At 42.8% G+C, this 15897-nt stretch overlaps 1 protein-coding gene across 5 annotated transcripts in view; it reads left to right on the top strand.

Moving 5' to 3' along the window:
- The window catches only part of drp2 (dystrophin related protein 2), a 225584-nt gene that overhangs the window by 104013 nt on the left and 105674 nt on the right, over positions 1–15897 (top strand). For all 5 annotated transcript variants that reach the window (XM_058076029.1, XM_058076030.1, XM_058076028.1 and 2 more), the window contains one exon: positions 3263–3437. In XM_058076029.1, coding sequence (XP_057932012.1) covers positions 3391–3437 — 47 coding nt within the window. In that variant the 5' untranslated portion in view covers positions 3263–3390. The remainder of the gene's footprint in view (positions 1–3262; positions 3438–15897) is intronic.

The following is a 15897-nucleotide window of genomic DNA, read 5'->3' as shown; positions in this document are numbered from 1 at the left end:
ACCACTTTGGCTTGGAACATGCTCGCATGATGCACACATCTGCAAGATGCGCCACTGATGTTTTTTTGTGTGTCGAGTCCAGATTGGAATATAGTTCTTCTAGCCATTGGTGGACTGGGAGAAAAATGTGGTCTTGGACTTTTTAGTCTTGACTGGCTCACTGTGATTTGCACTCATACACAAGACTGAGCCAAGTCGCCCCATTGATGTATTAACACATCGTTACACAGGTAAGGTGTTCCTCGCTGCCTTGACGTCTTAGCCTGACACACCTCCACCGGTGCCATAAGGTCAGCTGGTTCCATGATGTTCTACTCCCGAGCAGTACATCTCTGGTTGAGAGGCAAAGTGGTGTAGAGGGGACATTACTGGATCTCCCCACCACTTCCTGCAGCTGCTTATATTGGGGGGGGGGGGGACCCCAACCGTTGTCCTTCCTTCTCAGCCATAGCTAGCAGCTTGCCTGCCGCTTCCCCTCACTCTTTCAGCGCTTCCTACAAGCTCGCCATTTGGAGAAACTGAACATCCGACCTCCACAGAGCGCTTCCTGTCATTCTGCTGCCAGCTTTGAGTATTTTTGGCATTTCCGCTGCTGTGCCACAAGTGTGCAAAACCATCTCAGTGAACCGGATCATTCCCGTTCATTCAGTAAAAAGATTTGTTCATTTCAGTCATTTGGTCAATTGGTCGTTAGCCTGTGACCCCCCCCCCCCCCTGTATAGACCCGGTCAGCCGTGTCGAGCCATTCCATTCACTCATGTTCACGTTCGTTGCGACTCAACAGCGCAACAACATGTGATGACGTACCTTGAAAAAAGTATTAGGACAGCCTTCCGGATCCAAGCGTCTCAGCTCCCCGGTCTGGCCTACGACATATATATATATGTATATATATATATATATATATATATATATATATATATATATATATATATACGTATATATATATATATATATATATGTATATATATATATATACAGTCTGTTTTTTGCATGTTATTCCGGAAGCACAGTCTGATTATTATTTCAAAAGAGTCCAAACTGAGCGTTAATGTAACGTACAGTGTGTGTCAGTGTGGCAGGATGAGGCAGAGGTGGGGTGCGTGGAGTGTCGGGGGGGAGCTTGTTGATGAGGCTTACAGCAGACGGGAAAAAACTGTTCTTGTGGTGTGAGGTTTTGGTTCTGATGGACCGCAGCCTCCTGCCAGAGGGGAGCGTCTCGAGGAGTCTGTGTCCGGGGTGAGAGGGATCGGCCACAATCCTTTCTGCACGCCTCAGGGTCCTGGAGGCGTACAGATCCTGGAGGGACGGGAGATTGCAGCCAATCACCTTCACCACGCTGCAGCCTGCCTTTGTCCTTCGCAGTGGCAGCAGCGTACCAGATGGTGATGGAGGAGGTGAGGATGGACTCAATGATGGAGGTGTAGAAGTGCACCATCATTGTCTTTGGCAGGATGAATGTCTTCAGCCGCCGTAGGAACGTAGGAAGTACATGCTCTGCTGAGCCTTCTTGATGAGGGAGCTGATGTTCGGCTCCCACTTGAGGTCCTGGGAGATGATGGTACCCAGGAAGCGGAAGGACTCCACCATTTTTTTTGGGTGAATCTCAACTCTCAGTGCTCTTCACTGATGAGACAGCGTTGGGATGAATTGGAAAGCCGATATAAATGAAATGTCCAAGATGAAGCATCACTCAAACGTACTCATTTGTTGATATGGTGCACACAGAGCAAGGAACAGCTTGCCTCCTCCCTGCTGTGGTCTCCTTGCACTGTGAGGCCTTCAGCCACACTCGTCATTTTGAGTGTTAGGCGCTAATTGTTTTGTCATTTTTATTCACGTACCCCCCAATGGCAACTGATGCTTGAACTTTTGAATCAACTTTACTATGAATTTCTCATAGGACTATTTTCAAGCACTATATACGTACATATCAAATCATTCCATTTCCAAGAGTCCACTTTCACAAATGATCCCGGGAGAATCACAATGTTAGTCCCGGTTCCCATCAATGCTGGAGACTCAATGCCCAACCCGATTTAAGGCCGCTGCCCCTGTCACCGCTAGGATGATACGTCGATCAGCCGGAGGTCTTCATCCACAATGTTGGACCAATGGGTATGCGGTCGGCTATAAGGATGTCTTCAGCCAGCTGTTGATGGCTGCTAAGGGGGCAGTAGAGGACGTGTCCTCACCAGCGAACATGATGCTGGGCAAGGACACATAGGATGTGTTTTTCATCGTGTAATAAATACAAATCACAAAGGACCAAACAAATCCTTCAAACGTCTGAACTTGGCCCGAAACACCACTCTGACTGTGTGTGTGTGTGTGTGTGTGTATTGTGCTTGTGTGTGTCCTTTCCACCACCTCCATCAAGAGGATTGCACTTCCACTTCCACAAGTGTGGCTCTTAAAGTTTGTTGTCATGGTTTGTTTCCTGACTTTTAAGGAAGCAGGATAAAATGTGAACGCTATTGACGTCTCCTGATTCAGTGTTGTTCCGCTCATCGTTTGGTAGCTTCTCTCATGAAGAATCACAATGGAGACAAAATTAAGTTTTCATGTTGTTTTTTCTCATGTTTTGAACTGTAAGACTCAGAGTCCAAACCTACTATATATTGCTTCATATCAAGTCATATTATATGCAGAATATCTTCAAATGTCAAACTCTTACTCCTGTGGGATTTATTAGGGGATGGCCACAGGCAACTGGAAGTTTTGTGACGGCTTTTACCTTCAACATTCACTGACAGATTCACGTTGGCTCATCTACTGTGTGTCTAATCCCGCCATCATCGTTAACAAGTTATTTGATTTGAGTCTTAATTGTTCTCATTGTTATCATTCACAGGGATTTCTTAGCATTTACTGTAAAGGTTAACAAGCTTGATTTATCCACCTTTACGCATGCATCACACCAACAGGAGCTCATCAACCCAAATGCCAACCTCACTCACGGTGCAACCAAATAACACAACGCATGTGGAACATGGAATAGTACCACACGGACTGTGTGAGTATCGAAGCTTACACATTACTCTTCATGCAAAACAACTATTATCGACTAATGTAGAACCTTCAAGGTAGGCCAGGTGACTTCCTGTTGGGGAAGTGGCGTAGTCACATTGTGTGTTCCACATGTGCTACCTGTTGTCACCACACGGCGGACATGTTTGCTGCTGCCACATGATACACTGTATGATATACAAATACTGCATTACTCACAATTCTCTTCCTTCTTTTTGTGTTGCAACTTTAGCTCCAGGGCGGCCCTTGTGGCCGAGATGCCACTGCGTGCCATGCCAATCAGCAGTGGACGGTGAGGCCCAGGAGGAGGGGGCTGAGTGCAGGAAAGTGAGGGAGGGCAACTCGCACCAGGCTGGAGACATGAACCTCTGCTGGAATGAGATCAAACGCAAGTCCCACAACATTCGGTAAGCGACCGGCCACACTTGGCCGTAGAAAAACAATGTTGTACTGGTATGGTGTCCAAGTGCTGGCAAGCACAATTTTCTTTGGCCCGATGGGGTCTTATTTAGACATTGCATACCAATGCACCCTATACATTGGTGGCTCACTGTCCGTGCATTTTTTTGTTTGTGCGTTCGAGTCTGGGGATGGACACAGAACTTGGCAACCAGAGCAGTTTGTTACGGGTAATGTTGTACGAAAGCCTATACAATAAACCGGGACAAACTTTGGTCAAAAACTGTAAAATCATACTTGGGTGTAATTGCCTCAAAGCTGTTTTATAAAAAAAAAAAAAAAACTCAATACAACTTTGATATGTAAGCAGGAGTTCCAAACATTCCGCATAATGTTCCACATAAATGTTTCTCCATTGTTTTTTTTGTTTTTTTTCTCCATTGTTGATGAAAGAAAGCCTCCCTAATAAAGGGTAAATACTGAGTCCAGTAGAATCACTGGAAGTATGACACTTTTTTCTGCTTTGTAAATAAATCCGAGTTAAAATTGCTAAACTCTTTGCAATAGCAAGTATGTATGTTTTGTGCAGACTGTTGATAAATAATGTACACATACATACAGTCTTGGAGTGCAGTAGAACTTAATGATGTGTAGCATCTGGATGTAGCGGCCGAATGTGTGTTTATTATCCATTCACCCTCTCCTTCCGACTCAGCATATTTATCATTGATAAAAATGGTAATGCTGCCATTGTTGTTCGCCACATCATTTCTCCTCCATTACTGGGATCCTGTTCAGACAATTGGCCCCCTTTAATGGCTTACTTGACCCTGGCAGCGCATCTAATGCGGAATGGGGCACGGGAGGGGACAGGGCAGTTGTGAAATTGGTTAAGACAGTTTCCCCCGCAGCCTTGTGTAATTAGATCACCACAAATGACCCATGCTGGGCTCACAAGGCCGCGCGTGTGTGTGTGTGTGTGTGTGTGTGTGTGTGGGGTGGGGGGGTGGGGGGGCGAAGAGCGGAATTTGTTGATCGAGAGCAAAGACATCTGATTCTAAATTAGCAAGAGAGAAGTGGGATGCAGAGAAAGGCGGGGGGGGGGGGGCATGGTAAAGTTTAAGAATGAACGAAAGAGCGTAACCTTGAGAGGAATCTGGTTTTATATCAGCGCCGGGTGAAGCGCTGCAATTGTAATAGCCACCCTGACATTGATTGAATGCTGCTTGAGCTTCTGGCCCAATCAAAGTCAAGCCTGCTCTTGCTCCTCCTCAATCGTCTGCAGTGTACTGTTGGGACTTGGATGGGAATTAAAGCTGCAAAACTCACTTCCAAAATGAAGTGTTTTTGTTTCTCTGTAAAACCAGGTGGGATTGGCACGTAAAGATGAGGAGGGAAAAATAGCTCGAAGATATGTTGAATGTTTACCTGTGCCACAGAAGTTGGCGATGTGAAACAGCGATGTGAAACACTCTTGGACTAATTGGACTCTGAAATGATAACAGGAGTTTAGAGGTGTGATTAGTTGTTTGATGTTTTATGTGCAGAAGAGAATAAATAATGAAACGACACTCTAAGCAACATTACGCCGTACAAACATCGTGATCGTCACTATGGTGGACTGTATCGCAATGTGGGATTATTGTTTGTTTTGTCCATGAATACACGTCATGTGGACACCGCTGTTGTCTGTGCTTTCACATACACTCAGAATGTGAACGTCAGTCTAATGATTTATACTCACATAATGCCAACATTTGAATGTCCAATATACCACATAATACAAAGTTTCCGCTACATGTAACTGAACAAGATAAAAACACCTTTTTAAAACTTGAAAACAATCTTTAGTACACACTACCAATCAAATGTTTTAGAACACCCCAAATCTTTGTAGAATATTTGTGTTTCTTTACCGTACATTATTTTGGTATAGGTCAGGATTTTATACTGAAACACTGGCAGCACGGTCCCCGGAAACTTACCACTTACCAGAAATTGCTACTCGTTTAACGTAAAACTATTTGAAGAGAAAATGTTTCACAGTATATAAAATAGTGTATTGCTGTATAAATTACTACTATATTCTGTGCACATTTTCTCCAAATATTGTACAAATCAAGGTTTTGTCACTGAATGACACATGGTTTTATGTTGCAATCAAATTTTTTTTTTTTGGAAATTTATTTGTGGATTTGCTATTGTATAAGTCGGCTTACATCACCTCTAAAAATTGTTATATTCAGCATATACAAAAAGTTTGGGACATTGGAATTTAGGTTGACATTTTTGGATGAAGCCAAAGCCCAATATATCCTTTACATGTGAACTTAATATGACCTCCTCTAAACTTTGGAATGCACGTGCCCACAGTCTCAGAACTTGTTCAGCTTGCTGTTCACGAATAAAGGACTGAATTGCCAAATTCACAACAGGTTCAAGATCCATAAATGAGCCAATACATTTTCACAGAACGGCATGCTGTATGGCTTTGTTGGAGTTGCCTCTATGGGCTCTAATTTCGTAGACCAAGCACAAGCGCTGTGCCTGCCCTGGGTGTGGCCAGTGCACTTTGCAATTTTCATGAGCAGAGGAGTCAGGCGCAGCGCGGCGCACCAACGCAAGTGTCAAAGAGCGGGTAGAGAAGGTGTGAAAGGGTATATGACAGCCTTGTGTAATCTTAACCAATCAAACGAACCTTTGATTGCCTTTTGTTGAACAGGACTGGACTGTGCACCAGAGGCTACAATGCGCGCGCGTCATTCACCATGTCCACCACCTCGTGGGACACGTCATCAGTTCCTAACAGTTACATTAAACACAGCATCAGGCTGATCCGGACATCTTGCTTGTTTTCCACCAGCATTCCTGCTTTACATCACCAAATAGGAGAACCTTTGATGGTATATTTGCAGGATTCAAAAGCTAGGTCAGAGATATCAGCTGTCAGGTTCCACTCTGAGGAGCTTCGTGAGGAAATGGAAAACCACAGGCACATCCTAGTCAAGGCCCTTGATAAGCAGAGGAGAAGGATGGTGACAATAGTCACACTCAACCCACAGACCTCCGAAGACCCACAACATGATCTTGCTGCAGATGGTGCATCGTTCAACTATTTGGCTATTCTGGGAGTCATGCGGATGAAGCCTTTTCTGTACACATGTTACAAACTGATCGCTTGAGGTATGCTAAAGCACATTTGGACAAGCCAGCTTCATTTTGGAATAAGGTGCTGTGAACTGATGAAACTAAAGTGGAGTTATTTGGACATACTAAGGGGCGGTACGAATGGCGGATGAAGAACCCAGCATTCCAAGACCAACACTTGCTACCCACAGTAGAATTTGGTGGTGGTTCCACCATGTGGACCCTTGTGGACAGTGCAGGTACTGGCCATCTTGTAAAAGTTGAAGGTGGCATGGATTCCAGTCAGTATCAGCAGATTCCTGCCAACAATGTTCAAGAATCAGTGACATAGTTGGAGTTGTGCCAGGACTTGAGACTTTGCAACAAGACAAAAACTCTAACTGCTCAAATTCCACTAAGGTATTCATGCAGAGGAACAGGCACAACGTTCTAAAGGCCATCTCAGTCCCCAGACCTGAATATTACTGAAAATCAGGATATATTTAATTAAAATGTCTGGTTCCAACAACTAGTGACTTATAAAGACAAATCTGGGGTGCCCAAACTTTTTCATACCACTGTAGATATAGGTAGGTATGTAACCAAGGCAACCAGAGCCTGGCTTTCACATGTGAAAGTGGGTTTGGCATCCATGTGAGCACCAACCACAGCAGAGTGGGCGTGTCTGGAGGCGGGCCCTGGGTGAAATCAATTAAAAGTGACATTTTTATGGGCAGCATGAAATCCTAGAAATACAGCTGGAATAGGTGCAGATTCTGGAAGATTTAGAAAGCTTTATTTGTAGGTTATCTTAGCTGCTCTATAGGAATCCACAACTCAGTACAAAGGGCGGAAAAATGAGCATAACAGGTTGCATTTAACGTGTTGATGCATATCTTTGGTGTCACATACTGAGCTGCCCACCATGCACACTGCAGGGAATGCCCACCATATTTGCCGTGGGCGGCCCTGTGCATGGAAGGAAGGATTTTTTTGACATTGCTCAGACAGCAGCAGACAGCCAAACACCCACATTGCGTGTCTGTCTGGGCAACAAGGGGACACCTCTGGCCCAGTTTTGGTCACTGTGCGTTTATGTCATCCCCACAATGTTTGTATATTTCTTCCCAAATATAGCCATAACAGTATAGATAGCTCCTTCCTTTCTTACCTGGGGCTTCAAGCTCGGTGCAAAAGCCTTTTGGTGGTTTTGTGGCCCATTTTCCCAGCATCATCTCCAGGCAGGCTTCAGTGTTGTATCTGCAGGATAGACTGAGATCCATTTAGTAGATGTTAGCTGTGCTTCTATTGTTCAAGGTCAGCAGTGAAAAGCAGGTGAAACCTGTGGTTGGCAATCTGTGGATGTGGAATAGCCCACATATTTGATTTCCTTGACTATGTCACTAAGGTTTGATGATTGTAATGCTGTTGTTTATATGTTTATATTAAGTATATGAATACATTTTTCTGGTGCTGCAGCTGCAGAGTATTGTCCTGGATTGTTGAAGTAATTCAAGGAAAAGATGATTCAAAGAGTGGACGCCTGCATGGTAACAGGAAGTAACAGTGAGTCACTCTCGTAGAGAGAAGAGGTTTAACACCTGCTCTTAACCTCGCACAAGCCATCTTTAAAACTTTCATCACTGTTGCAACATTTGTCTTTTCATTCTGGTCTAAAGAGCATTGTCAGGCAAGGGTGGCTGTCAATCAACACTGCTTGCCCATGTTTTTAATAGAAATCACATATATGGTCATGGTCATGATTATGGTTTAACGTGCTTGACAAAGTACAGTGAAATGCATCACACTTACACAACTCTATACGTCCAAAAAGGACTAGGAAGAAGCCAAGCTTATAAAGATCTAGTCCTTCTCTCAGCAGATATATAAATAAGTCATTACTTATTCCCTTTGGCCATCAGCTGTTGTAGCTCCTCAAACTTTTTGGAAATTGTGAGGACAAAAAAAAGCAAGTAGATTTCCTGCAAATCCCAGAAAGGCAGCTGCAGTAAAAAGTGTGGCGCTTTAGGCCAGACATCACTTACACCCCTGATGTGCAACATAGTGCTACAAAAGACTATTTCCCAGCCTCGCCTGTATACCCGTACTCAACAATATAATCATGTCCTGTATTGTTTGACAAAATGATGTTGGGTTTTTTTTTTGTAGCTGCCATCACACAATGCTGACTCTGACTCGGAGATGTGATTCAAACATGCGCATGTTTATGCGAGGGCACGGTGGGCCTGCTGTTTTTTTATACACAATCAAGTCAAGCATGAAAAAGGCCAGTCAGCACCGTCTGCCTCACAGTGAATGATGTCGGGGGTATATGATGAAACAGCTACATTTAGTGGAAACAGATAACCAAAGTGTTCTGACTGGCCACTGCAATTCATTCTGCTTACCTTATTTGTTTGTGTATGCTGGGGTTGTCCTAATAACGACATGCCTTCTTTGTTGTGCTGTGGCACATTGTGGAAATAAAGTCATCTAATGGTATTAGTGGGGCAACGATTCCTTGAATAATTCTATTGCCTCCATTACAAAAAATAATTGAGGAAACAATGTGCAACATTTTTGACCTAATAGAAAGTAATCACATACATATTATAAAGATTTTGAATTTTAATAACCTTGTCATATAGACAAACGGTAAATGACTGATTTGAAATTACTGTAGTTGTGGTCGCCGCTTCTTCCACCCTGGACTGGTGGCCAGCCAATCACAGGGCACATACGTATAGACAAACAACCATTCACACTCACATTCATACCTATGGACAATTTGGAGTGGCCAATTAACCTAGCATGTTTTTGGAATGTGGGAGGAAACCGGAGTACCCAGAAAAAAACATATGTGCACAGGGAGAACATGCAAACTTCACACATGAATGCCCGAGCAGAGAATCAAACCCAGGTCTTCCTGATCTCCTGACTGTCTAGCCTGCAACTTCTGATCAACCCATGTTAATTTCAGACTTAAAATAATGTACAGATGTAAGCCCCACACATTTTCGGTTTATACCCGCCCACTCCGAGTACAGCTACAGATACAGAGACAGACTGTGGTGTACTCACTCATCAGAGTGTGTACCAAATTTCATGGCAATTTGTTGAAAAAAATGTAATGTCAATTTGATCCCATTTTGTAGCTTAATAACAGTGTGGTGTATGTGGTGTATTCTTGTGTGGTGCTAATAGCTCAGGTACACAGTAGGGGTGCATGTTTGGACATATGTGCAGCATTGTGCAGCAGTTGAGGAGCAGAAGTTTATTTGTGTATTCTGTGTATCACTGTATTTCTACATTGCTGTACATTATATTACATACTAAGGATCGACCGATAAATCGGCCGGTCGATATATTGGGCCGATATTTGCGTTCTTTACTTGAATCGGTATCGGCCAATATGCACGTGGGTTCACCGATGTATTTTTGCGCCGCATGATTTACAGACAGGCATCCGCCTGGCAGCTTTGTGTTGCTCTCTGAGCACGCACACACAGAAGGAATTGGAGCAGCCGTGTCTGCTATCAGAGGTCTTTAGCGTGCACAACACCAACTTTAATGATGAGAGAAATGTTGTGTTTGTGTGTGTGGAGGCGGGGGGGGTCCTCCTGCGGAGGAGCAGTCATCACGCCGATGCTGGATAAAATTTGAACAAAAATGTTTTGTACATGGTTGAATAATTATTCCTTTTAAAGTTGATAATGCCGTTTAAATGTGTGTTTAAGAAAGCTGAATCCTACTGGGTTCAGTGTTTACATTTAAATAAATATTTGTTTAAACATGAGACCTGTAATATTTGTTATCATTGTCATTTTTTCATGTAAATTGTGGGAGCAAAAGCAGTATCGGCCACAAATATCGGCCCAAGCTAAATCGGCCATCGGCTAAGGGTGATGGAAAAAAATCAAAAAAACCATATTGATCGATCCCTATTACATACAGTAATACATGCCACAGTGATGCAATGTTACCCATGACTAAGTGAAACTGTAGATATTTTGGTATTGCGGTGAGTACGATCTCTCCGGAGACTTAGACATTTGTAGTGTTTCACAAGAATTGCATCATGAATGACAAGACATTCTGTGTGGAAGCTGTGGTTTTTAGACTTGTATATTCTGTTGTGGAGAACGGCCATTCTCCTTACGTTTGAGAGCGTTTCATCACTGTGGTGACATCCAAGTGAGAACATGTTAGTCATGGTGACACAGCAGGGGGCTGTGCACAAATACAAGCTGACTTTATGTGCAAACATGCTGCCAAATAGGGTTGGGTGATATGGACCTTAGCATATACCACAATATTTTGGGGAAGTTTCATGATACCATAATATAAAACAATATGAAATTTTAATTCAGCAGAGTCTTGTATAAAAAGCTACAAACCTCAAGCCTTATAATGAAATAGATAGATAGATAGATAGATAGATAGATAGATAGATAGATAGATAGATAGATAGATAGATAGATAGATAGATAGATAGATAGATAGATAGATAGATAGATAGATAGATAGATAGATAGATAGATAGATAGATAGACTCCCTTTATTGTCATTGCACAAAAACACAGTAGTGAAATTGCCAACGAAATGTCGTTGCCTGGCTCCCATATAATAACAGACACAAAAGAAGATAAGTAATAATAAATAATAATAATAATAATGTGGAGAATAAATAGACACCAAATATGAACAACATAATGTAAAGTGCAGCGTGAACAGTAAATTGCCCAAATAATTTAAATAATTTAAATAAATAATAATAATGTAAGTAAGGTAGAGGGGCTTATTTGGCATTGAGCAGTCTGATGGCCAGGGGGAAGTAGCTGTCTCTGAACCTGGTCGTCCTACAGCGGATGCTGCAGAGCCTTCTCCCCGATGCCAGGCGAGAAAACAGTCCATGCTGGGGGTGTGTGGGGTCAGAGCAGATCCGATGGGCTCTAGATACACACCGGCTGTTTGCTATGTCCTTAATGGGGGGGAGCGGGGTCCCGATGATCTTCTCCGCTGTCCTCACCACTCTCTGCAGTAACGTCCAGTCCAAGGCCTTGCAGCTCCCAGACCAGACGGAGATGCAGTTGGTCAGCATGCTCTCGATGGTCCCTCTGTAGAAGGTGGTAAGGGTAGGAGGGGAGAGGGAGGCTCTTCTCATCCACCGCAGGAAGTGCAGTCGCTGCTGTGCCTTCTTTGCCAGAGCGGAGGCGTGGAGTGACCAGCCGAGGTTGTCTGTGATATGCACCCCCAATAGGGTGGCCCTCTGTAAGGGGGTGAAATTTCAAACGAATAATGTCTATGCTCCAAACCCGGATTCTTGTTCCTTTTGACCCAGAAACGTGCTGTGCAAAGTTTCGTTGAAATCGGAATATATTTAACCGGTGCTCAACGACTCTGAAATTTTACTCAGCGAACGCTAGTCACAAGCACTCCGGGTCCCCCTCTATAAAGTTAAAAATAAGATAAGTTACGATGGAATTTTTGTGGAACTTTACAGGGCCAATTTTCTTTATAAACTGAATTTTGAATCATATGACTTCAGAGATAAATTAAAGGACAGCCATTAGTTACTTCTGATTTAAATACATGTTTGCCGTATCTATTCAATTGTCAAACTGTGCAGGCGAGAGTAAAAATAAGAAAGGCGCTATTCATTCATTCATTCATTCATTCATTCATTTTCTGCCGCTGGAGCCTATCCCAGCTGTCTTCGAGCGAGAGGCGGGGTACACCCTAGACTGGTTGCGAGCCAATCACAGGGTACATACAAACAACCGAGGCAATCTTATTCTTATTCAACATTTTAGTTAACTGAAATGGAAATAATTAAGTATGATTTAAACATTTCTTTGTGACTTTCTAATCCATTTTTCTCTGTAAATTTGGTCAAATTGGATGACTTTAGAGGCATTTGACTTTAGAGGTTCCACTATAGAGTTAATTGGTTTCAGACCCGACTACGATAAATAAATAATAAATAGCAAATCAAATATTTTCATAGCTACAGCATAGAAAACCCGTTTCTGACTTTCTAAATACAATTTCAAAAATTATTAGAGCCCTCTAGGCATGACATAACAAACCAATAACCAAAACCTTTACACTCCTGTTATTCATCTTTACACATTGTTCAACTCTTATCAAGCCAGCCAGCGGGCTAACAAATTAGCTAACAAATTAATTTATCCTAAAATTAAGCCACTTCCACACAGAATTAGAAGAGAACCAAGGTAATGTAATGTATGTAATGTAATTCATGCCGCCTAGTGACCAGAATACTTCTATTTCAACATGTTTTGACAAATACAAAACATCTGTAGAAACAAAAAAAATCTTCCTCGCCTCAAGAACATGTAATTCAGTTCTGATAAAACTGATGCCATTGTACCATAAAAGCAAATCTCTCATTTACAAATTATATCTGCTGGATATCTGCTGGTTGCACCACCAACTTGTAAGGTTCACCAAAATACTATTTACTAGAATATTGACATAAAATGAGGTATAGCCAAAAACAAATGACTATCACACATGAAAGGCCCTTTACTGTGCTACGACTGCATCTGTGCAAAATCCCCCACCGCTGCCCTCTTGTTCTCCTCCATCAGGCTCCCTGGAGTACACGGCTCCCATCGACTCATTGATCTTATATAGTAAAACTTTAAGGTCGTTGAGCACCGGGTAAATATTATTCGATTAAAAAAAAAATTACTCGCGTGGTTTTCTCATGGAGTGGAACAAGAATCCGGGTTTGGAGACTGAATTTTCAAACTTTCGAAAATAAGGGCCACCCTAACCCCCAAGTACTTGGTTGTGTTCACAACTTCCACGGCTGTGTCGTTGATGCTGAGTGGAGTGTGGCTGGGTCTGGATCTCCTGAAGTCGACGATGATCTCCTTTGTTTTGTCAACATTCAGGATCAGATTGTTCGCCTTGCACCAATCCACAAGGTGTCGCACTTCCTCCCTGTAAGCCAGTTCGTTGTTGTCCTGAATGAGGCCCACAACTGTTGTGTCGTCCGCGTACTTCAGGATATGGTTTCTGCTGTACTTGGGGCGACAGTCATGGGTCATCAGGGTAAACAACAGGGGGCTCAGAACACATCCCTGGGGTGAGCCGGTGTTCAGGGAGATGACACTGGATGTGTTGTTGCCCACTCTGACATACAAGCACATTTATTGACTGGTAACAAAGTGGCTAACTTTTCTAACACATTGCTACTAAATCTTCATCAAAATGGAATGCCTGTGCTTGTGCCTGTGTGATGAAGGAAGATGTAGTCACCCATGCAATTCCATCTCCATATGTAAAATATTTTTATGACACTCTTGTATTGTTTACGCGGACATGGGGCAAACGATGCTCTTATTTTGAAGGATAATGTCAATATATGGCTAAGACGAGCTGCATTCAAAAATAATATCACTCGTCCTCGGCACTGTAAAACCTTCCTTACATTAAAGCCGTACATTAAAACTTGGTGAAAATATACTCATTGAGCCCAAGTCGCGCACACACAACCACACAAGCTAATCCTGCAAGCTTCCACCCATCTCAGTAAGGAGATTCAGCCAACTTCCGCTGGGGTTTATCGCCAATTCAACCTGTTTAGGCTGGGAGGGAATTGGTCAGTGTTTCTAATGATCTTGTCTCACAACTGAGCAGTCTGCTCAGTAAATACTTCCGCACATGAAAGTTTCTACTCCTCACGATGAAAGCCTTTCATTCATCTTATACTCTATATCAGCCACAGCACGCAGGCTTGTTTACGTTTTATCATTTATACCGGTATAAGTCATTTTCTTATCATGGAAAGAATCTATACCGGTATACTAGTACATAAAAAATATCGCCCAACCCTACTGCCATACCTCGGACTCGTAACCAATTTCCATCAATGCCACTTTGTTTTTTTCCTCCAGTTTATTAGTGTATTAGACTATATACTGTGCTGACTATGATGACCCAGAATAGTTGTGTTAGAGTGCAATAAAAAAGGATATGTTGTTTTAGATTCAATACCAGCCATTTCCCAAAAAACGCCCCTTTTTGTAACCGTGTGCGCGGAGGTTGCCATCCAATTAGAAAAGTTAGCCAGTTATATCCATTTCTCAGGTACTGGGCACGCCCGGTGACAAGTAGGAGTCTCAACATTATTTCGGCAACTTGACGTGCGGTTGCCACATCAACATGTTTATTTCAGGAGGTGGCTGGTTAGTGTTTGTGAGGACACGCCACTATGAATGAGTGGTCCGCTGGGGAAATATTTTCCACACCATCCTTCCTTCTCGTGGTTACAGCATTTTATTCACACTGTCAATTTTTGTGAGTAGAAATAAACATTAGATTCTCTTTTTATTGCCTAATACCGCAATTGTCTTAACCTGGAAATCGTAGAGCCTTATTTTGATAAATACATATTAAAGGAAAACTATTTTTCTTTTATTTTTCCCATACACATACAATATTTCTTTCCCTTTTCTGTCCGTTCTTGTGATATTAAACGGGTTAGTTTGAGCTAGCTCACAATGTACGTGACTTTTTTGATGGTAAAGCCCTAACAGAAACTAAAACAACACCAGCAGCATCCATGGACATCAGTGACTTGCACTGTGTATTAAAGGGGGCCTATTGTGCTTTTTTCCACTTTTCTGACCAGTAAATGTAGTTAGAATGTTTTATTAAACTATGCCAACGTTTCAGATAATGAGGTTTGGAAATGAGCCCTGAAAGAAGGTTTGGGATCGCTCTGAACGCTCGGTTTCAGAGGGTGTTCTAACACTGGCGATTTGTGATGTCACAGATTGCCGGGCTTCCTTAAATGGGCATGCGCATGCTCTCTGCCCTGCCACAAGCTGTGCTTTCCCCGCAGTCCCCATGGCTCTCCTTCTCCGTTTACGGTGTTAGCAATGACAAAACACATTACACGTCGCCGATGCTGTAGAAAACGCTAAAATGCTAAAGCTAAAGAGAAACTTGAGACTGTCCAGGCTCTACTGCCGGATCCAACACATATGGCTGGATGTCAATAGCGGACATTTAAAAAAGATAAGTTACTGTTTTTATAGACTCCTATAACGTTTATCAACTCCTAGAAAGTTGGTTTCGGCATCTATTCGCACAACACCGGAAATCCTCCTGAGCACTTGGGTGTGTGACCAACCACAGCAGAGTGGGTGTGCCTGGAAGCGGGCCGTGGGTGCAAGTAAAAATAAGTGCACAGTCCACTGGTCTACAGTATAGGAGTCCACAGTCCACTGGTCTACAGTATAGGAGTCCACAGTCCACTGGTCTACAATATAGGAGTCCAAGGGCCGGTAAATTAGCTACAGCGAT

This window comes from Doryrhamphus excisus, chromosome 6 (assembly GCF_030265055.1).
Source record: "Doryrhamphus excisus isolate RoL2022-K1 chromosome 6, RoL_Dexc_1.0, whole genome shotgun sequence".
In the NCBI taxonomy this organism is placed as follows: Eukaryota; Metazoa; Chordata; class Actinopteri; order Syngnathiformes; family Syngnathidae; genus Doryrhamphus; species Doryrhamphus excisus.
This window is presented reverse-complemented; position numbering and strand designations above follow the sequence as displayed.